This window comes from Rhineura floridana, chromosome 17 (genome assembly GCF_030035675.1).
Source record: "Rhineura floridana isolate rRhiFlo1 chromosome 17, rRhiFlo1.hap2, whole genome shotgun sequence".
Lineage (NCBI taxonomy): Eukaryota > Metazoa > Chordata > Lepidosauria > Squamata > Rhineuridae > Rhineura > Rhineura floridana.
In genome coordinates, this window is record NC_084496.1 from 19,933,652 (window position 1) to 19,956,258 (window position 22,607).

At 45.4% G+C, this 22,607-nt stretch overlaps 1 protein-coding gene and 1 non-coding gene across 4 annotated transcripts in view; one reads left to right on the plus strand and one right to left on the minus strand.

Annotated features, from left to right (window-relative positions):
* The window catches only part of PRKAR1B (protein kinase cAMP-dependent type I regulatory subunit beta), a 217,272-nt gene that overhangs the window by 72,983 nt on the left and 121,682 nt on the right, over window positions 1-22,607 (minus strand). For all 3 annotated transcript variants that reach the window (XM_061599943.1, XM_061599942.1, XM_061599940.1), the window contains one exon: window positions 22,290-22,448. In XM_061599943.1, coding sequence (XP_061455927.1) covers window positions 22,290-22,448 — 159 coding nt within the window. The remainder of the gene's footprint in view (window positions 1-22,289; window positions 22,449-22,607) is intronic.
* TRNAA-GGC (transfer RNA alanine (anticodon GGC)) lies at window positions 2,526-2,597 on the plus strand. The gene has a single exon. It is a non-coding gene; the product is annotated as a tRNA-Ala (tRNA).

The following is a 22,607-nucleotide window of genomic DNA, read 5'->3' on the forward strand; positions in this document are numbered from 1 at the left end:
TTACTGTAACAATGATAAGAATGATAAGAGTAGACAGAAGAATGCTTGCCTGTTAATCCGTTTTTCTTTAAAGAAAAAAAAAGTCTCGCTTAGTCAGTTTGAGCTTGCTTGAATTCCCTGACTCCGTCCGACGCTGCTGGCTACACCTTCGTTCATAGGCAATCCTGATGAATTCCAGTCCCCAACAAACACAACGAAGCTTCTGTGGGTGATCTCTTCGTTTCTCCCTTGCCTGGGAGAAAGTTTTTACCAGTAAAAAAATTCTTCTGACTAGTTTTAAAACTGAAAAAGCTTCCTCTGAGACGGGACCTCATCTCAGAGGCAGTCACAGGCGGAGCAATCCTCCTGGGAAGTCCCACCATCTCAACTATATCAACTGCCTTAATAATGTTGCTTCCTCCCAGCTAAAACAAGATCAGCACAGGTCATATCTTCTTTCTATTATTTGGGCTGATTACAGGTGTTGCGACCACTCACCATATGCTCAGAGGCACATATTACCAAATTCTTCCAAGCTACACAGCAAGTGGATTGGACTGTGAAAGACCAACCCAAATTGTGTTTGCATTTTGACAACTTTGTAAGGCAGTCCAATATCTCAGAGAGGAGTTCAGGTCTCCTGCTCCCCTGGTGCATTCACTATAGCTGCCCAATTTCCCTGCTTTTTAAAGTTTGATAGAAATATCTGTGGGCTATAGGTACATTCTTAAACCGCAAGGTTTTTTGAGTATTAGTGAATTTCTCTGCTTTTTAATCCGGGAGGTAAGAAATGGGATCCTGCGCAAGTTTGCTGAGAATGGATTGATCATTTGCATGCTTATTGAGTTAAGTGGGATTTACACACACACACACGACAGTCATGCTTAGGATAGGTGAAACTGACCACAAGGGATGGGGAAGGGAGGAGGGGGAGGAGGGAGGGGTGGAAAAGAGACGGGAGGACTGGGATGGGAGCAGGCAGGAGGGGGAGGGGAGAAGAAGGACAGATGTGGTCATTTGCATGTTTATTGAGTTCAGTGGGATTTACTCCCGTGCAATCATGCTTAGGATAGGTAAAACTGACCGGGGGGGAGGGATGGAGGGATGGAGTGGGCAGGGGAGGAGGAAGAAGGAAGAGGGGAGGGGAGGAGGAAGGGAGAGGAAAGGGGAAGGAGGGAAAAGGCAGGTCTGATCATTTGTATGATTATTGAGTTGAATCGGATATACTCCTATGCAATCATGATTAGGATAGGTAAAATTGACCAGGCTGGGCCTGGCAACCAACATGTCTTCTGTATCTTTCAAAGTGGGGCAGGGGGAAGGGAGAATTCTACCTTGTGGTTTTTCCCATTACATTGTTGCAAGAACACCTGCACTTGGCTGACTTTCTCTTCTCCTAAAGATACAGGATCAGGATCAGGCCCTGAACCTGGCAACCCTACCTCCCACCCAAATTTAAAACAAAGCTGTCCCTGGCCACATCCACACCAGGCCTCTATTACACTTTGGACAATCATTATTTATTTATCTATTTATTTAGTGTATTTATATACCGCCCCATAGCCGAAGCTCTCTGGGCGGTTTACAATAACTAAAAACATTAAAAACAAATATACAAATTTAAAAACACATCTTTTAAAAACAATTTAAAAGAATTTATCATGGCTTCTCTCAAAGCCATGGCTCAAAGCCAATCATGGCTTCTCTCAAAGAATCCTGGGAAGTGTAGTTAGTGAAGGGTGCTGAGAATTGCTAGGAGATGCCCTGTTCCTCTCACAGACCTTCAATCAGAGTGGCTGACTGTTAACCATTCTCTCAGGAGAATAGGAGTCTCCTCTCAGCACCCTTCACAAACTACACTTCCCAGGATTCTTTGAGGGAAGCCATGACTGTCTCAAGTGAAATCAAGTCTGGTGTGGGTATGGCCCTCTTATTAGCCAAGCCCAGCAGCTGTGAGGCTTTTAGAACACTGACAGTTGGTCCTTACTGAGCATGCCCCGCGTTATAATAGGCTTCCAGCCAAAATTTCTTAAATTAATTAAAAATCAACCAGGCATTTTTTTAACTTTTAAACTGCAGTATATGAAGGTCAGAGTATGGGGCAGCGTCAGTATTAGGATTACAGGTACTCTGTGAACATGGCTGATTTTTAATGAATTTCAACAAATTATGAGAACTCTGGCAGAAAAAAGTCCAAAAGGGCTCTGAGGTTTTTCTCTCTCTTTTTAGACTTTCAACTCTCGATTCTCTCTGACTGTTTTGTGTATCACCATGAAAATTGACAGGGTTGTTAAGCAAGCGTTTCTGAGTTCAGAACTATAAGTTTTGTAAGGTTTTGTTTTGAAATGAGCTTATGGGAAGAATCAGAATGGCATGTGGGGGTATTTTCCATTTAACATTGCGGAATGTGAAAAATCCATGCTGGCTGTATAAACAGCTGGCAGGCAACTACTGGGATGTGAGTACTGGACAGATTCTTGCTAATTTATGGATTGGCTGAGGCTGGCTTCAGCATGTAACAAAGGAAGAGGGATAGCAGGTGAGAAAGGGCAGTAGCTCAGTGGCAGAGCATCTGCTTGGCATGCAGAAGGTCCCAGGTTTAATTCCTGGCAGCTCTAAGTAGGGCTGGGAGTGTTCCCTGCAGGAAACCCCAGAGAGCTACTGCCAGGCAGTGTAAACAGTACTGAGCTAGATGGACCAAATGCTCTGACTCAATATAGGGCAGCTTCCTGTGTACATCAGCAACTTGAGAGCATGCAATCATCTTATGGAGCCCAGGAACAAGAAGGAGGCAGGGCATCTCTCTGTCTGTTAATGGCCCAGGAGCACAACAGACTGGACCAAGCCACCAGGAGTAATTCTTCTTCAGGCTGGAACTGTGCTTGCAGCCAAGAACAACAGAGCAGAGTGCACTGTATCACTTTAGACAGGGAGATGCTATTTTTCAATCACTCCACATTTTAAAAACAAGCAAAATGAACCCTCAGCAATTAGAAGCTGAGCACATCAGGGGGAATGGTTCTCACCCAGTCTGCTACCCCTGGGTGCCAGTTTTCAGCTTCCAGGGAGGGTTTTCCCCCTCCACTATGATGTAATTCTCCACCTGTGGTCTGGTGATACAGCCTTTTCTGCAACCTCAGGACTATACCACTTCATTCTGCTGCACGTGTAGGTTCGACGTGAAGTGTAATGGTTAATAATATGTAATGACTGACCCAAGATTTGACCCAAGCCCATGGAGCTTCATGGCTGAGTGAAGATTTGAACCCGTAGTCTAACACTCTAACCACTACACTATACTCCCTTAAGCAGCATTACTAGAAGGACCTGGAGATCTGCTGCTACTGACCCAGCTAGGCAAGTATTGTCCACTTTGACTGGCAGCAGCTGTACATCTTCCCGCTACCTGAATCTTTAACTGCAGATACAAAGGACTAAATGTGTTGTGCCACTGAGCAATCAGTTCTGCCTAGTGAGTCATCTAAGGCACCTTAGATAATAATATAATAATAAACTTTATTTCTACCCCGCCCTTTATCCAATAGGACTCAGAGCGGCTTACAACTAAAAACACCAATTAAAACATACAGAAGTAAACTATTAAAAAAGAATTAAACTATGAGAAAAATTAAAACCATAAAACATAGGTTAAAAACAGCGGACAATTTAAAATAATAAAATCATATAATGTAGTCACCAAACCTATGACACTTAATCCTGGTCGTTCTCTATCCCAAATGCCCGTTGAAATAAAACAGTCTTTACTTGTTGCCAGAAAGACGGCAAGGAGGGAGCTGATTGCACCTCACTCGGAAGGGAGTTCCACAGCCTAGAGGCGGCCACCGAAAAGGCCCTATCTCATGTCCGCGTCATATGTGCTTGCGAAGGTGTGGGGAACACAAGAAGGGCCTCACCTGAAGATCTCAAATCCCGGACAGATTCATGTAGGGAGATACGAACTGTCAAATAACCTGGACCTGAGCCGTATAGGGCTTTGTAGGTCAAAACCACCACTTTGAATTGTGACCGGAAACAAATTGGCAGCCAGTGGAGCTGTTGTAACAGGGGAGTTGTATGGTGACTGTAACCAGCCCCGGTTAGCACTCTGGCTGCAGCTCTTTGTACCAATTTAAGTTTCCAAACAGTCTTCAAAGGCAGCCCCACGTACAGCGTGTTACAGTAGTCTAAGCGGGATGTAACCAGGGCATGCATCACCCTAGTCAGATCAGGCAGCTCCAGGAATGGGCGCAGCTGGCGCACCAGTTTTACTTGGGCAAATGCGCTCCTGGATACAGCAGCAATCTGGGCCTCCAAATTCAAAGCTGAGTCAAGGAGTACACCCAAACTGTGAACCTGAGACTTCAGGGGGAGTGTGACCCCATCCAGCACCGGTTGAATCCCTATTCCCTGATCTGCCCTCCGACTGACCAGGAGTACCTCTGTTTTGTCAGGATTTAATCTCAACTTGTTTGCCCTCATCCAGTCCATCACTGATGCCAGACACTGGTTTAGGACCTGTACGGCTTCCTTGGCTTCAGGTGGAAAAGAGAAATAGAGTTGAGTGTCATCAGCATACTGATGGCACCGAACCCCAAAACCCCGGACAACCTCTCCCAGCGGTTTCATGTAGATGTTAAATAACATGGGGGACAAAACTGAACCCTGAGGGACCCCATAGGTCAATGGCCAGGGGGTCGAGCAGGAGTCCCCCAGTACCACCTTCTGGGTTCGGTCCTCCAGGAAGGACTGGAGCCACTGTAACACAATGCCCCCAAGTCCCATCTCAGCAAGGCGGCCCAGAAGGATACCATGATCGATGGTATCGAAAGCTGCTGAGAGGTCCAGTAGAACCAGCAAAGACACACTCCCCCTGTCCAGTTCTCTGCGTAGGTCATCCACCAAGGCAACCAAAGCCGTCTCTCTCCCATAGCCAGGCCTGAAACCAGATTGAAATGGATCCAGATAATCCGTACCATCCAGGAATCTCTGGAGTTGGGCGACCACCACACGCTCTATTATCTTGCTTAAAAATGGAATATTGGAGACTGGCCGGTAGTTACCTAGTAAAGAGGGATCCAGGGAGGGCTGGATTTTCCATTCACTGACCTGGCATTCACCAGCAGCAGTTTTAACCCAGGGGCACTGTCACCGAGGCCATCCAGGTTATTTGAGCGGGAGGACAGCTTGGGGGTTATCAACAATCAGTTACACTCTACCCTCCCTTGATAGCATGGCTGTCTCCCTACTTCGTATCTCCCTCTGCCTTCAACAACATTAATGGCAGCCCCTTGGATTCCCTCCTTCACCCCATGGATCCCCTCCTTTGCCCACTTATCCACAAACTTAAATGACCATCTTATACTAGGGGAGTGGGGCAGAGGCAGTCAGGGAGAAGGAAAGGTATGTGTCAGCCTACAAACATTAGGGGGAAATCAGAGGAGCTAGCGAAGTTAACAGGACCGGTCCTCGACAACTAGCTGACGACTCCTGTTCTGTATTCTCCAAGTCAGACCAAGATGAGTCGAAACTGGTGTTCAAAGATACCCTTTGAGAACAAACACTAGACAGGGTAGGGGTGGAATGAACAGTCTCAATATAGTTCTCAGATGAAAAAGAATTTAAAATAGCTGTGGTAACGGGCATTGCTCTGCTGGGGTCATTCTGCTTGAATTTACTATTAGAATCATAGAATCATAGAATCATAGAGTTGGAAGGGGCCTTGTAGGTCATCGAGTCCAACCCCCTGCTCACAGCAGGAAATCCACAGCTAGAGCATCTTCCGCAGATAGCTGTCCAGCCTCTGCTTGAAGACATCCAGCAAAGGGGATCCCACCAACTCCCTAGGCAGTCGGTTCCATTGCCAAACTGTCCTTACTGTCAAGAAGTTCCTTCTAATGTCCAATCTGAATCTATGCTCCTGCAACTTAAAACCATTAGACCTAGTCCTACCCTCTGGGGCAGCAGTGAACAAATCTGTACCCTCCTCTATGTGACAGCCCTTCAGGTACTTAAAGAGTGCAATCATACCCCTCAGCCTTCTCTTCACCAGACTAAACATGCCAAGTTCCTTCAACCTTTCCTCATAAGACTTGTTCTCCATACCGGCTATCATCCTCATCGCCCTCTTCTGAACCCACTCTAACTTGTCCATATCTTTCTTAAAATGAGGTGCCCAGAACTGAACGCAGTATTGCAGATGAGGCCTGACTAATGCAGAATATAGTGGGACTATTACTTCCCTCGACCTGGAAACTATAGCTCTGTTTATGCAGCCCAAAACCGCATTTGCCTTTTTTGCCGCAGCATCACACTGCTGGGTCATGTTCAACTTGCGATCCACTACAATTCCAAGGTCCTTCTCACACGCACTACTGCTAAGCCGGGTATTTCCCATCCTGTACCCATGCATTTTGTTTTTGTGGCCTAAATGCAGAATCCTGCATTTGTCTTTATTTAATGTCATTTTATTAATTTCAGCCCAATTTTCTAGTCTATCCAGGTCCCTTTGGATTTTATTCCTGTCTTCCATTGTGTTAGCTATCCCTCCCAGTTTCGTATCATCCGCAATTGGACAAGTTCGTGAGGGTATCTTTCAAAGATGACAAACAGTTCAAAATCTTACGTTGTCCCTTTTCAGGTAACACCGCAAAAGTGTTGATGAGTAAAACTTCTTCTGGGCAGTAATTCCCAATGGTCGAGGTCATAACGTTCTGGGGGAAATTTACCCGCTCCAACTTATCCATTGGATTTAATACATCTGGGATAGGAGAGTCAGGGTTTTCAGTTGTTACAGTCAGAGAGGGGTTAAGGCAATTGGCAGGTGCTCTCATTTGAAATTCCTCCTTTTCCGAGATTGGGGGAGAAAAACATGTCTCCTTCCTGCGAGAAATCAACGGCAAGGGAGGCGAATAATCTCTGAAGTACCTTGTAACCCCAATGCCTTTATTTTGAAACCCCTCCTTATGAGAGTAAACCAAGTCCATAAATGAAGCTGAGGTGAAAGATACAAGGGCTCTGGCCGTTGTTGTGTTATCAAAGAGGTATTCAATCTTCTTGATTGAGCCAAGCTCCAACGAGGTCTTGATGGCCACTGGTAAAAGCTTCAGTAGATGGATTTTTCGGTCCCACTGCAACAACCTGCCATATGGTTTGGGATAGTTGGTAAGAACCAAGGCCCTGTCCTCCAACAAGAGACGCCATTTCTTTTTTCCCAGAGATGTTAGCCAAAGGCACTCTTGACATTCACGTTCCTCAGAATCACTTGAAGAGATTGCTTCCTTAATCAGCAGTTTCGAGTTTATCTGGTGCTCCACGGGGGCTGATGCAATATCGTCTGGGCCCACAAGGCCATTTAGCCAAAGCCATGCCAAGCCACATCCACCTACCCATAGCTGTCGGGCAGGTAAAAGTGCAGCTGGGCCAAAATGGGGTTTGCCCCTGAAGGCAGCCCCGTGAAGCATTGCACGCCCTGACAATCAGCTGATCAATGGGATTTGCAAAGCACTGTGATTTTGATTTTAAACCACATGGGCAAAAAGAGGTCACCTGTAAAATGTGGCCTGAAGTGGGTGGGGTGGGGGAGATAAGGATCTGACCCACCAGCCAGTTCCAGTTCCCTACCCCTGACTTAAGGCCAGTACTGGCCACATCCACACCATACATTTATTCCACAATTATTCCACTTTAAGCAGCCATGGCTTTCCCCAAAGAACCCTGGGAAGGATATTTTGTGAAGGGTGCTGAGTCCTCACAAAGCTACAATTCCCCAAGTGGTTGAACAGTTACTCCCTCTTCCAAGAGAACTCTGGAAATTGTAAGGGGTCTCCTAACAACTCTCAGCACCCTTCACAAACACTCCTACCCAGGATTATCTGGGAGAAGCCATGGCTGTTAAAAGTAGAATAATAGTGGGGAAAATGTACGGTGTGAATGTGGTCTGGTTCATGGTGCTGAGCCACAGGCTCACCATGGTTTCAAGCAGAGGTCTTCCTTATCCACCTCAGAACCTATAAACAAGGAATGGGAAACTGTGGCCCTGCAGAGGAACATAGGAAGCTGCCTTAACTGAATCAGGCCATTGGTCCATCTAGCTCAGTATTGTCTACACTGACTGGCAGTGGCTGTCCAAGATTTCAGACAGGAGTCTCTCCCAGCCCTACCTGGAGATGCCACAGATTGAACCTGGGACCTTCTGCATGCAAAGCAGATGCTCTGCCACTGAGCTATGGCCCTTCTACCCATGTTACTGGACTACATCTCCCAGGATCCCTGACTCTTGGCCAAGCTGGCTGGGGATGATGGAACTTGGAGCCCAACAACATCTGGAGGGCCACAGATGTTCCTCATCTCAGCTTTAAACTGAGATGCCAGAGATCAAAAGCATACAAAGCAGATGTTCTTTCACAGAGTGACGGGCCGGGTAAGATAAGTCCTGCAAAAACACACAGTGTGTGCTCAGGCCTATCTCACTGGGTGTTTGCTACGATGTGCCTTGGTTGTCTGTGACCCTTCTCTGACCTCCCCATTGGATGAACCTGGCTCCTTATCCTGGAGGATGCGTGAACCCTGGAAATGCTAGACGTTCTAACAACAAAGGCTTGCCAAAACCTGACAGCTCAGCATGGGACTGTGAATGGAAAACTGGACACTGTGCATCCATCCATGGCCTCCCTTAGCAGCAGCAGCAGCATCCAAGGTGGAAACTGCCACTGGCGCACACTATGACAACAGGCTGTGGAAAGCCAGGCAGGTGCCTGCTTTTACAGTGATAGGCTGGGGAAACAGAGAAGGCAAGGGTGGTGATGGGGAAAGCAAAGGCAGATGTTGTCTGCCACTTGTTGCAATGACTGTGGGCACAGAAGAATTTTAAGAAGCAGTAATCAAGGAGCTGGGCAGTCCTATATAACCTGGTAATATGCAGGCTTATGTAAGTTTAATTGAAGAATGGTCAATGTATTGGACAAAAAACAGCTGACTAATCAAATTACACATTCTTTTAGGCTGCAATCCTAAAGCACATTTAACACAATGGGACTTACTTTTGAGTATACATGCATAGATCCCCTTGGCAAACATGGAGAACAGGTTGACAGGGCAGAACCGCAGCTTGAGATTGATAGACAAATGATCAAGGAATACCTAATCACTTTGAAAGAGTTCAAATCTCCAGGGCCCAATGAACTGCATCTTAGAGTAATGAAGGAACTGGCTGAAGAGCTCTCAGAACTACTGTCTATTCTCTTTGCAAAATCATGAAGAACAGGTGAAGTGCTGGATGACTGGAGGAAGGCTAATGTTCCTATCTTCAAAAATAGCAAAAAGGAGGAACCTGGGAACTACAAACCAGGCAGTCTGAAATCAATCTCTGGGAAAATTCTGGAGCAGATAATAAAGAGGTCAGTCTGTAAGGACCTTGAAAACAATGCAGTGATTAGGAGGTGCCAACATGGATTTGTCAAGAACAAAACTTGCCAAACTAACCTCATTTTTTGATCTGAGCGGGAAGACTGTGGGAATGCTGTGGACATAATATATCTTAACTTCAACAAACCTTTTCACAAAGTGCTCCATGATATTCTGAATAGAATCATAAAATTATAGAATTGAGTATGAAGGGGCTTATAAGGCAATCAAGTCCAACTTCCTGCTCAATGCAGGAATCCAAATTAAAGCATACCCGACAGGTGGCTGTCCAGCTGCCTCTTGAATGCTTCCAGTGATGGATCAGCAAGCTAGCTAAATGTGGGCTGGATAGAACAACCGTCAGGTGGATCCACAGTTGGCTACAGAATTGTACTGAAAGACTGCTTATTAATGGTTCCTTCTCAAAGTGGGGAGAGGTAATGAGTGGGGTACCGCAGGGCTTGGTCCTGGGCCAAGTGCTCTTCAACAAGTTTATTAATGATTTGGATGAGGAGGTGCAGGGAATGCTTATCAGTTTAAGTTTGCAGATGATAGCTTATACCCCTTGAAGACAGAAACAAAATTCAAAGGGGTCTTGATAGGCTGTTGAAAACAACAGAATGAAATTTAATAGGGACAAGTGCAAAGTTCTATCCCTAGGAAAAAGAAACCAAATGCACAGTTACAAGAGAGGGGATACTTGGCTCAGCAATACTACATGCAAGAAGGATCTTGGAATTGTTGTTGATCACAAGCTACATATGAGCTAACAGTGCAATGTGGTTACAAAAAAGGCAAATGCTATTTTAGACTGCATTAATAGAAGTACAGTTTCCAAATTGTGTGAAGTATTAGTTCCCCTCTACTCAGCACTGGTTAGACTTCATCTTAAGTACTGCATCCAGTTGTGGACATCACACTTTAAGAAGGATGCAGACTCATTGGAACAGGTTCATAGAAGGGCAACAAGGATGATCAGAGGATTGGAAACAAAGCCCTATCGGGATAAAGTGAAAGAACTGGGCATGTTTTAGCCTTGAGAAAAGAAGACTGAGGGAGAGATATGACAGCATTCTTCAAGTATTTGAAAGGTCATCAGACAGAGGAATGCCAGGATCTCTTCTCAATCATTCCAGAGTTCAGGACTTGGAATAATGGGCTCAGGTTACAGGAAGGCAGATTTTGGCTGAACATCAGGAAAAACATATTGTTAGAGCAGTATGACAATGGAACCAATGACCTAGGGAGCTGGTGGGCTCTCCAACACTGGAAGCATTCAAGAGGCAGCTGGCCAGCCACATGTCGGGTGTGCTTTAAGTTGGATTCCTGCATCAAGCAGGGGGTTGGACTCAATGGCCTTATAGGCCCCTTGCAACTCTACAATTCCATGATAGCCATACACACACCCTGGACTTCAGGAAAGCTGATTTTAATAAACTCAGAACAATTGTAAGCACAGTTCCATGGCAAGCCACCCTAATGAGAAAAGGAGTCCAAGATGGGTGGAAGTTTCTAAAAAAAGAAATTCTAAAAGCGCAATGGCAAGCAATTCCAACAAGGAAAAAAGGGGGGACACAACAGAAAAAACCAATGTGGCTTCACAAAAAGCTTAGAGATGGCCTGAAAACAAAAAAGAACACATACAGGAAGTGGAAAGAAGGCCAGGCCGTAAAGGAAGAGTACAGGCAGGTATCACGGAATTGCTGGGATGGTGTCAGGAAGGCTAAAGCTGAGAACGAGCTGAGACTAGCGAGGGATGCTAAAAGCAACAAAAAAGCTTTCTTCAGGTATGTCCATAGTAAAAGACAGAGAAAAGAAATGGTGGCACAGCTACTCAATGAGGATGGCAAAATGATAACAGATGACAAAGAAAAGGCAAAAGTGCTCAATTCCTACTTTGGCTCAGTCTTCTCCCCAAAAGGGGTCTATGACTCTCCCGGGAAACATGAAATAGAAGGGGCAGGATTGGAGCTTGAGATTGATAGACAAATGGTTGAATGGAGGGAGGTGCCCAGAATGACGAAAAAGCTTGAGTAAAAAGTCACAGTTTTATTCCATTTATGTAAATTAAAATTGTATAAAAAAAGCCCAACGCATTTCGGCTAATCTTATATAGCCTTCATCAGGGGATGCTTATTTTAAACTCTTCATTCAAAGTAATGATGATTCAGGTTTTATTCAAAATATTGTTGATTATCAGCAGCATGTTCGTCAGGCCAAATCTGGAGGAACCGGGGAACTACAGACCAGTCAGCCTAACATCAATCCCTGGAAAAAATCTGGAGCAGATTATAAAGCAGTCAATCTGTAAGCACCTTGAAAGCAATGCAGTGATTACTAGGAGCCAACATGGATTTATGAAGAACAAATCCTGCCAAAGTAATCTCATCTCATTTTTTGATCGGGTAACCTCCCTTGTAGACTGTGGGAATGCTGTGGACATAATATATCTCGAGTTCAGCAAAGCTTTTGACAAAGTGCCCCATGATATTCTGATTAGCAAGCTGGCTAAATGTGGGCTGGATGAAACAGCTATCAGGTGGATCCACAGTTGGCTCCAGAATCATACTCAAAGAGTGTTTATCAATGGTTCCTTCTCAAACTGGGCAGAAGTAACAAGTGGGGTACCACAGGGCTTGGTCCTGGGCCCAGTGAACTTTAACATTTTTATTAACGACTTGGATGAGGAGGTACAAAGCATGCTTATCAAATTTGCAGATGATACAAAGTTGGGGGCCATAGCTAATACCGTGGAAGACAGAAACAAAATCATTGGGCTGAAAACAACAGAATGAAATTCAACAGGGATAAATGCAAAGTTCTACAATTAGGAAAAAGAAACCAAATACACAGTTATAAGATGGGGGATACTTGGCTCAGCAGTACGACATGTGAGAAGGATCTTGGAATTGTCATTGATCACAAGCTGAATATGAGCCAACAGTGTGATGTGGCTGCAAAAAAGGCAAATGCTATATTAGGCTCCATTAACAGAAGTATAGTTTCCAAATCGTGTGAAGTACTAGTTCCCCTCTATTCAGCACTGGTTAGGCCTCATCTTGAATACTGCGTCCAGTTCTGGTCTCCACACTTCAAGAAGGATGCAGACAAACTGGAATGGGTTCAGAGGAGGGCAACAAAGATGATCAGAGGACTGGAAACAAAGCCCTATGAGGAGAGACTGAAAGAACTGGGCATGCTTAGCCTGGAGAAGAGAAGACTGAGAGGAGATATGATAGCACTCTTCAAGTACATGAAAGGTTGTTACATAGAGGAGGGCCGGGATCTCTTCTCAATTGTCCCAGAGTGCAGGACACTGAATAATGGAAGCCAGATTGCAGGAAGCCAGATTTCAACTGGACATCAGGAAAAACTTCTTAACTGTTAGAGCCATACGACAATGGAACCAATTACCTAGAGAGGTAGTGGGCTCTCCGACACTGGAGGCATTCAAGAGGCAGCTGGACAGCCATCTGTCGGGAATGCTTTGATTTGGATTCCTGCACTGTGCAGGGGGTTGGACTCGATGGCCTTGTAGGCCCCTTCCAACTCTACTATTCTATGATTCTATGAGTATGCTGTTAAACTGGCGACAGCCCTGAACACGTCATTTTTAAAAAAAAGAAACAACCAAATACATTGGTAGATCTTAAAAAAAATAGGATACTTCTAAAACCTACATGGACGAGAAAACAATATAAAGGAATTTCAAAACAGACAATGTCTAGATATCAATGAGATGTATTTTCGAAAACTGTATCTGTGGTATCTAGACAGTAAGAAAAAAACCACTCTAAGGCACAAACATTTAATAGAATAGAAGAATGCTGAAGGATTTACAGCAGTTAAGTGAGTCCAGGGTTTGCAACATGATACGGCATCAGGAAAATAAAAGCTGATGCCATTTCGATTAGTTTTTGCAAACACACCATCACACAACTGGCCAGGGAGATGACGGCCTCAATCTTTGTGGCTCTGATGTTCCTGCACCTGCAGCCTCGTGTTCCATCTGGAGGTCTCATTGCCAGAAAGATCCCGACAAACAAAAAGGAATTCAGAAGTATTGCTAAAATATTCGGCAGTGATTTATGAGGGCAGGATAAGCATTTAAAGCTGCACAGCTTTCAATTCTGGGTTTTGTTTTTTCATCTCCCCTCTCCAAAGCCGGACATCAATCAAGAAAATTTTGGACAAACAGAGCAGCCAATGGAAAATCTTCAGATATATTTGGAGGGTGAAAATCGAAAAAAGAGTGATGAATGATGGCTGTATTAAAAAAAAAAACCTGCATCGCTAGACAGGATCAAACCGAAATGTTTGGAAAATCCACCTGTCTCGACAATCTTTTAGTCTGCCTCAAAATGGTTTTCCATGGAAAGTCACAGTCATTTCTTAGGAAGATAAGAACAGACCGGTCAGAGCTCTGGCAAATGAACTATGGTGGGGAAACATTGCCACACTGTCTATACATCATCAAGGGGGAAACAGAAGGTGCCAGCTACATTTGCCCGCAGAATGTTTTGCAAAAGCCATCAAACCAAGTCCTTCTCAAAAAAATCCATGTACAAGGCCCACCTTCAAATGCTTTCCCCCGCTGGGATTAAGGCTGGCTACTTACACTCTAGCAGAAAGAAAGAAAGAAAGAAAGAAAGAAAGAAAGAAAGAAAGAAAGAAAGAAAGAAAGAAACCAGATTGGCATTAAAAACTGCACTTGCTAAATTACACATGCAGGTGTAAATTCAGAAAGAATTAATTTAATTTAAATAGTAATACAAATCTCCAGAGCAGGGAAGACAGTGACCAAGTCTGTATACACTCCATACATTTTAAGCACAATTAAAGCACATGACCCCCCCTCCCAAGAATCCTGGGAACTGTAGTTTACCCCTCACACAGCTACAATTCCTAGCACCCTTAAAAACTTCCATTCCCAGAATCCTTTGGGGCAAGTCATGTGCTTTAAATGTATGGTGTGTATGCAGACCCAGTGACCTGCTGTGTGCCTTGCTCCCTCTGCTGTCCAGGTGCTAATGGCTGAAGGGCAATGTCAAGCCCCCACCCCCACATGGCTCTCCCTTCTGAGTGTTCTTTATCTTTATACTAGGCTTGGACCCGAGAACTCTTCAAAAAGAGGACTGTCCTCTGTAAAGAACTGTGGGGCAGGACCTGCCCAGTCATCTTAGCCTAGACATTGCCAACAATGCAACATTGCTAGCTTTGCTTCTGGATCTGACTCTGAGAGGAAGATTTTAGGGGCTGCTCTTTACCAAGAGCATGGCAGGCAGAACGTCCACTGACATCAGCTGTGACTTTTAAACCTTTAACTTTTAAGAACTTCAGCTTGAGCTTGCTTTTTCCTCCTCCACTCTCATTCATTTTTCCTCATGTGTCATGTCTTTTTAGATTGTGAGGCTGAGGCAGGGACTGTCTTAGGGCTGATTTTTGTAAAAGCTGCTCCAAAGGCCTTTTTGACAAAAGGTTTTAAATGCTTTAAATAAATAAAGCAGGGCACTTGGCCCAATGGGATTGCTGCTTGCTCATAGTCAAAGCAAGCTTAAAGTCACTCGTATGTGGAGGTATTCTTGGTGATTTCTACATTTTGTGCAGTAAGGCAGAGTGGAAAACTAGCTCAGTTTTACACTTGAAATACCGATAAGTACGGTAGTGGTGTGTGTAAGGGAGGGCTGCAGCTCAGTGCATCTGCTTGGCATACAGAAGGTCCCAGGTTCAATCCCTGACATCTCCAGGGAGGGCAGGGGAACATCCCCTGTCAGAAGCCCTGGAGAGCTGCTGCCAGTCAGGGCAGACAGTACTGAGGTGCATGGACTAACGGTCTCACTCGTTATAAGGCAGCTTCCTATGTTCCTATATCCCTTTGTGATTCTAGTCTTTTTTTTATGTCGATGGTTATGGGGAGCCCGGGAGCCATTTCTTTTGTAACTTCTTTCCTCTGTTGCAGTTCCTTATCTGTGCCTATAGTAGGCTGATCAGGGGGTAAGTGGGGCTCCTGGTTAGATGGTCCTCTGCCTGTGCATGGCTTCATCAGTAGCAGACATCATGGTCAAGGCCGACTTATCCATTAGGCACAGTAGGCACAGTGCCTAGGGCCCATGATACTTTTAGGGGCCCACAAAAATGTTTTAATTTCTTTTAAAATCAGAAGAAAAAAATGAACTTTTAGGGTCAAAGAAAATGTTTTAATTTTTTTCTCACGTCAGAAAAAAATGAAAATTTTAGGGCCCAAGAAAATCTATTAAATTTTGCCTAAAACAGAAAAAAAATGTTGAACTATTTAAAGTTATATCAAAAATATTTTTTAATATTGATATTACTGTGGGGGGAGGGGCCTATGATGGCAAAAGTGCCTAGGGCCCACAAAAGTCATAATGCGGCCCTGATCATGGTGGCTGGAGGCACCTCTGTCAGGTGAGTGGCTGCTGCCCATCGGAAGGGGCATCAAGGAGCAGATGCACCAGTGGAGCCCATCTGGGGCGCCTGTCAGTGCGTTTGCACAACGCCACCTCTCCCCTCCCTGATTACTATCACTGATTCCCATCTCCTTGCACTGCCGCAACTGGCAACGCCCTTGCTTAGAATGAGAGGAGAGGGGTTTTTGTGAAGCAAAAAGAAGCAAGCCTGCAAAGAAAGGCTGCTTTCCCCCTTCCTTCCTGGCAGCCAGCCTGCCTCCCTGGGGGAAGGGGGGTCACAATTTTTTTTCAGCTTATAAAGGGGGTCCCGTGCTCATAAAGGTTGGGAACCACTGCTCTACACCATCTCTACCCATTCTTAATACTCAGTTTCTTTGCTTCTTTTAGGTATTGCTATACCACTTTTTCAGGCAGATCTTCCAAAGCTTTTCATATGGGTCTAGCTGCCTCAGATCCACAGATGGAAAAAGACTAAAAACACAGGCCATAATACTCCTCATCAGCACTTCAGGTATAAAACTGAACTGAGCTTCCCACTCTAACTTCCAGCGCAAAGTATACAGAGTTTTCACCATAGAGATACCAAGATCTAGAGCGATGCCACTCTTCACCCATAGAAAATAATGGCCAATGGCAGCTTTCTTGCCAGACGTTTAGGCTTTGCATCCTTCTGATCTTTTAGTTTTTTTACTCTCCCATCCCATAAAGCAAGGCAAATTGAACACCAGAGAAAAGGAAAGGCAGGAACCCTCCAAGCAGTGAAGGCTGGTGGCTCCATGTCAATGGGGCACTGGAATACACTCCAGGTTTCCCAGACCATCAAGTCTAGCACAGTGGCCAACCAGATGCCTATGGGAAGCCTGCCAGCAGGACCTGAGTGCTAGTGGTGGCTGGTGCCCATTACAACTGGTGGGGCAGAACGCAGGGAGCCCAACAGTAGGTGGAGCCAGAGCCAATGACAGACGGGGCCAAATAATTCTAGTTTTCTCCCCCATCTGCTTCCCTGCTTAGTTCTACAAGGGCAAGACTGAGGAGGAGGAAGCTGAGAGACAGTGCCACCCTCTGGACTGGTTGTACGTTAAGAAGGCACCCAGGTGGGGGGTAGCTGGGGGCAAGGGTTAGTGGGGCAGTGCCCCACTTTCCCTAATGGACCAGCCTCCATTGCTGAGCACATATTTCTTCGAAAGCATACTCCAAACTGCTTACTCCCTTCGATCCCACCTTCTTTGGTTTCCCCCTGCCTGCTCCTCCTCTGGCATCATTCTCTCTCTGCATCTCATTCCCCCACTCCAGGTCTCTTATCTTTCCCTCTGCCTGTCCGCCCCCATTCCCCCTCCCCACCCTCAAAACCCCTACATCTGTGCTCACAGGAGTTGATTGGCTGCTTCCCAGAAAGCCCCACCTTGAATTAAGAAGATTGGACCAATAAAAGTGAAGAGATGGGGAAAGCAGCCTCAGGTCACAAATAAAAAGACTCATCCTGGCAGGTATACAGTTGGCTTGGAATCCCAGAATGGAGTTCTAGCTAATTCTTATATAAGCCTGATATTGAATTATGCTTAGAATGGTACATTCTTAGTAGAGCACAAAACAGTCTGTGCACACACACAGTGGGCTGAGACAAATGCGTACAATGCTAAGTACAGGGACAGCAACAGGCTTGCTTTTACATTTGTGCATGTTGTTTTCCGCAGAATCGCAGAGTTGGATGTTTTTGAGCAGTGGGATGGGATTTTTTAAAAAAATATTCTCAACTCTTGATGCCCTTTGAAGAGTTGTTGGCAAAACAGGGATTTGGACCCATGTTTCAGAAAAGTGTTGAAGAGCCTTTTACCAAAAATGCATTTATTTAAAAGATTTCCAAACCACCTTTCATCCAAGGACTCCAGGATGGAGTACAAGCATAAACAAAATTATTCACACACAATATACAGAAAAAACATAAAAACAGGGACCTTCATGACAACAAGCCAACAAAGAGACAAAAAAAAATAGGAACATAGGAAGCTGCCTTGTACTGAGTGAGACCACTGGTCCATCTAGCTCAGTATTGTCTACACTGACTGGCAGCAGCTCTCCAAGGTTTCAGACAGGGAGTCACTGCCACCCCTCCTGGAGATACTGGGATTGAACCGGAGACCTTTTGAATGCAAGGTGGATGCTCTACCACTGAGCTATACAGAGCAGAACTAAAATTAGGGCAAATAAGATTGTCTTAACCTGGTGCCAAAAAGGATATACATACAGTGCCAGTCATACCTCTTTGGTGTGGGTATGGTCACAGTGCCCTGGCAAACTTCTGCTATAGAGGGCACATGGAAAAGGGCCTTAATCAAAGATTTTAAGAAACAAACGGATTGGTATGGGATCCCAAGCAATTTAGGGCAGGTGTGGGGAACCTGTGGCCCGCCAGATGTTGCTAAACTACAACTCCCACCATCCCTGGCCATTGACCTTGCTTGTTAGAGCCGATGAGAACTGCAGTTCAGCAATACCTGGAGAGCCAAAAGTTCTTCACACCTGCTATAAAGCACCAGCAACTTGAGTTGGGCTTAAATGAGTAAGTCAATAATGTCATTTTAAAACTGGCACAATATGGACCTACCTGGCAGAACTAGCTAAAACCCTGGCAGCCAAATTCCGCAGTAATTGAAATGTCTGAGTTGTCTTCAACAGCAGCCCTACATATAGCACATTACAGTAATCGAACTGGGAGTTTACCAGAGTATGGATCGCTGTGGTCAGGCCATCTCTGTCCAGGGAATGGATGAAGCTGGCAAACTGGCTGAAGCTTTTAAAGCTGAAGCTACAGCACCATAAACCCACAAGTGAAAGGTTTTGGCTTAGCCTTCTTCCTGACATGGCATGCTGGTTTTGGATGTACAGGGAGCGCACAACTCCCTCCTCTTCATCTGGAACCTGAAATAGTACAGCCTAGAAGTAGCTGCACTTATTTGACAGCTCTGATGTGTGTTTCTGCTTTTCGATGGCAAATCCTCTGAGGTTTTGTGTAGGGATTTCATAGCATTCCAAGGACAATGGAAATTTGAGTAGAAATGGCTGGTGTTCACTTATTTGTCCCTGAATGGAAATCAATCGAGCAAATACCATTAGTATTCACTGTTGCTGTTGCTTTCAAATGGGACAGTGGTCTGACTCGGGAGCAGGCAGCTTCCTATGTTCCATTTGCCGGCTGAGAAAATGCTACCTGTATCTGACAAGGTGGACTCTAGTCCCTAAGAGCACCTGCCATATAGAACTGTTGTTAGTTATTATATTGAAAGCCAGTCTTTCATTAATCATGGAACTCAAGCTGCCATACGTTTCCAGGTTGCCTCCTATCCAGGCTCTGACCAGATCCAGACCTGCTTAATTTCAGCAAGATGGCTGCATCCTATGCCTTCAGACCATGCCCTGGCATGACTCTTTGTTGTGCAGGGATGGGGAACTTCCCATCATCCCTAACCACTGGCCATGCTCTTTGGGACTTCTGGAAACTGGAGTCCAGCAACATCTGGAGGGCCATATCTTCCACCATCCCCAGGTTTAGATTGTTTGCCAAAAGGAGGGATGGGGAAAGCTGTGGCCATTCAGATGTTGGCGGACTCCAGCTCCCAGGAGCCCCAGCCAGCTTGGCCAGAGATTTCTGTCAACATCTCAAGGACCACAGGTTTCACCTCCCTGTTGTATGTGCTGCAATGACTGTACACAGCGTCCTCGCTGAAGATTTTGATTTGTTTTCTCGTAGTGGTATTTGGACATACTCAAACTATTATCCCCCCACCCCCAATTTTGGCAGGCTCAGTGTTATTCATGCATTTGACAACTTCAAGTTGAGAAAACAGCACAGATAGTTTATGGGCAGGATCTAGCTGACAAACTTGAAATAGTCACTAATGATGTCCCAATAAGAAATGCACTGTCATCAGCAGGGCTGTCCTACGTACAGTATGTGGTGCTGTCTACCCCACTAATTATCCCACCATCACTACCACCACCATAGGCTGTCCCACAAAGATATTCAGGCCAGGGATAAATGACTCTTGGATGTATTAGTCTGTACAAGGCCCCTTCCAACTCTATGATTCTATATCCAGTGTAATAACTAGCAGGGCCCCCTCACAGAAGTTATGGCTCACAAGAAAAGAGTTGCACAACATGCTCCATTTGATCTCTCTGATGAATGGCAAGAAATTATTTCCCACTGACTGTGGGAGAAAGTGAGCAAAAAATGAATGAGAAGAAAATGAAGGGGAAAAGACCCACTGAAATGAGTTCTGGATTGGAAAGAATGATCCACTAACATAGAAATGACAGCAGGCACAATCCACCAGAATTTCTACTGCACAAGAAGCACTGCAAAAACATGCTATTGACTTGTAAGTGCTCTGTGCAAACAGAATGCAAGAGGAGATTTTTTTTAAAAAAAGAAGCACGCTTAGCATAACAGCTACTAGAGTTTCCCCACTCTATATTTTTCCTTGAAATTTAATAAACCTGAAAGCTAAGCCACTTCTACTCTATAATGTGATTTGAGGTGGTTGGTGGTAGTGATTGGTTGAGCTGTCCTGATGTCACATAAGGATCACTGGCTGAAGGATCACTGCCTGCTATTGAGATACTCCACTGAGCCAGGCAGGGCCAGATTAAGCTGAGGAGGACCCCTAGGCTGATTGGTGTTTGGGCCCCCCTATCCCCATGCTTCATCTACCTTTCCGTTGTTTTTTGCGGCGCGTGCAGGTTTGCCATCAATCAAGATGGCGGCCGAGGTTTCCCTAAGGAGCTGAAGCCTCTGCCGCCATCTTTGTTGATGGCAGCAACGTGCAAGTGTAGCATGCATGTGTGCCATCAGCCAAGATGGCGGCAGAGGCTTCAGCCCCTTAAGGAAACCTCGGCCGCCATCTTTATTGATGGCAAATCTGCGTGCCACAAAGAACAGCGGAAAGGTAGGTAAAGCGGGGGAAAGAGGGGGATGGCGGTCCATGGATGCTTCCACGGATCATGGAAGGAGAGCGGAGGGCTCCCTGTAGCTCCAGGGGCCCTCAGGCCAGTGCCCCACAGGCCCCCAAGAGCTTTGGGCCCCTAGGTTTCAACCTACTAAGCCTAATGGATAATCTGGCCCTGGAGCCAGGATAGGCAGAAGGGCCTAAGAAGGAAGAAGCAGGGATCAAGGCATATCTTAATGCTGTACTGGAGGAGGCAACAGGCAGAGGGTCTAAAAAAATCAAAAGTGGATAGCTAGAGTAAGGAGTCTGAGAGATGAGGGAAAGCTGGCACAGAAAGAATACAGAGAGGATATGTTTATAGCGCCAAGAGTTGCAGAGATGAACAGGCTAAAGAAGATCACACTGATTTTACTCTTGTGGGGTAAAAGCCCCACAAAAGGAAGCAGAGAGCATCAACAGGAGGACTATTCCAGGCTGGGAGGAGAATACCATTTTAGCCTTCCCAACACTTTTCTGCAGCATCTGCAGAACAGCAGCCTGTTAGAGGAGTCAGAAGGTTTGGCCAGTGAGCCCTGCCCATAAAAAGTAAGAATTTTGATACAGCTGTAACAGGTTTCTAGGGACTAAGTCTACTTATTTGGAGGCTGCCAGCAGACTGGTCCCAAAGGAAGAAACACAAAAGAGGATCTTTCCTTTGGGCTGCTCCTTTGGAGTGTGATGGGGGCCCACTGTATACCTGTCTTTTGTAATAATGTGTTATTTACTGCCTTGTGGGCCTTTTGGCCAAAAAGTGGTATATAAACAAACCATGACATAACATTTCACCCGACTCCATCAGGCAAAGAGGCGAGACAGCGAGGGCTCCTCCATCGGCCTGGCTGGGACCAGCTGCCACTTGGCTCCTTCTCTCCCAGAACCATCTCTGTTACCACCTGCAGTGCAACCTGCTATACCCGTGGTCTCTACGGCTGTTATCCTCATGACAGGCAGGACGAGTGGGGTGTGAGGGGCTGCAGAAGAGGGAATCTCAGCAGATGAGGATAAGGCAAATTTGGCCCTTCCAGTTGGTAGGCACTACGAGACTTCTGGATTGTCCAGGCATCCTAGCATATATACTATGAGCTGGGCTTTCAGCCTTAACTTCTTCAACACGGCAGTACCTGCTGCCCTTTAGGTTCCAGCTTCCCACTACTTCCATCCTTTTCACAGCCTCCAGGCCTAGATTTGGGGCTGGGTCCTGACACTTTTCCTGCTCACTATACTTGCGGACATGAAAGAGAAGGCCTGGAAGCTTCTCCTTCCTCATAATGTGGGAGGTGGTGCTGTGTGTACAGTCCCTTTCCCTTTCATAAATTGTGTTTCAAATCTGCACACCACTATTTATTTTGTAAACCCAGCAAGCACCCAGCCCCAACTTTCAAAGCCTTTAACTTCTATTGGAATATGCTAAAAAGCCATGAAGGTTAACAGCATCAATGAATAACCAGTGAAATAGTGCCAATAACTTATACAAGTACTTAGGTTTTAAACCCACCATTAGAATGCGCCTGTAGCTATCCCTGTCAATGCCCCAAAGCTTGAGGTCTGTCTTGGCTTTAACGGTGGCAGCTCGTGGTGTTCCGTAGATAAGCGCAAGTTCCCCGAAGCTGCCTCCTTCTCCAATGCTGGTAACCCATTCTCCATTCACATACACCTACCGGTTAAACAAAAGAGAGGAAAGCCATTTATTTATTGCAAATAGAAATAAAGAAAACGTCAGCTCTCATTAACAATAAGAATGATTCATCAATCCAATCTAAATATATATAGTAGCTTTGGGGGACCTTTGGCTCTCCAGACATTATTGTACCAA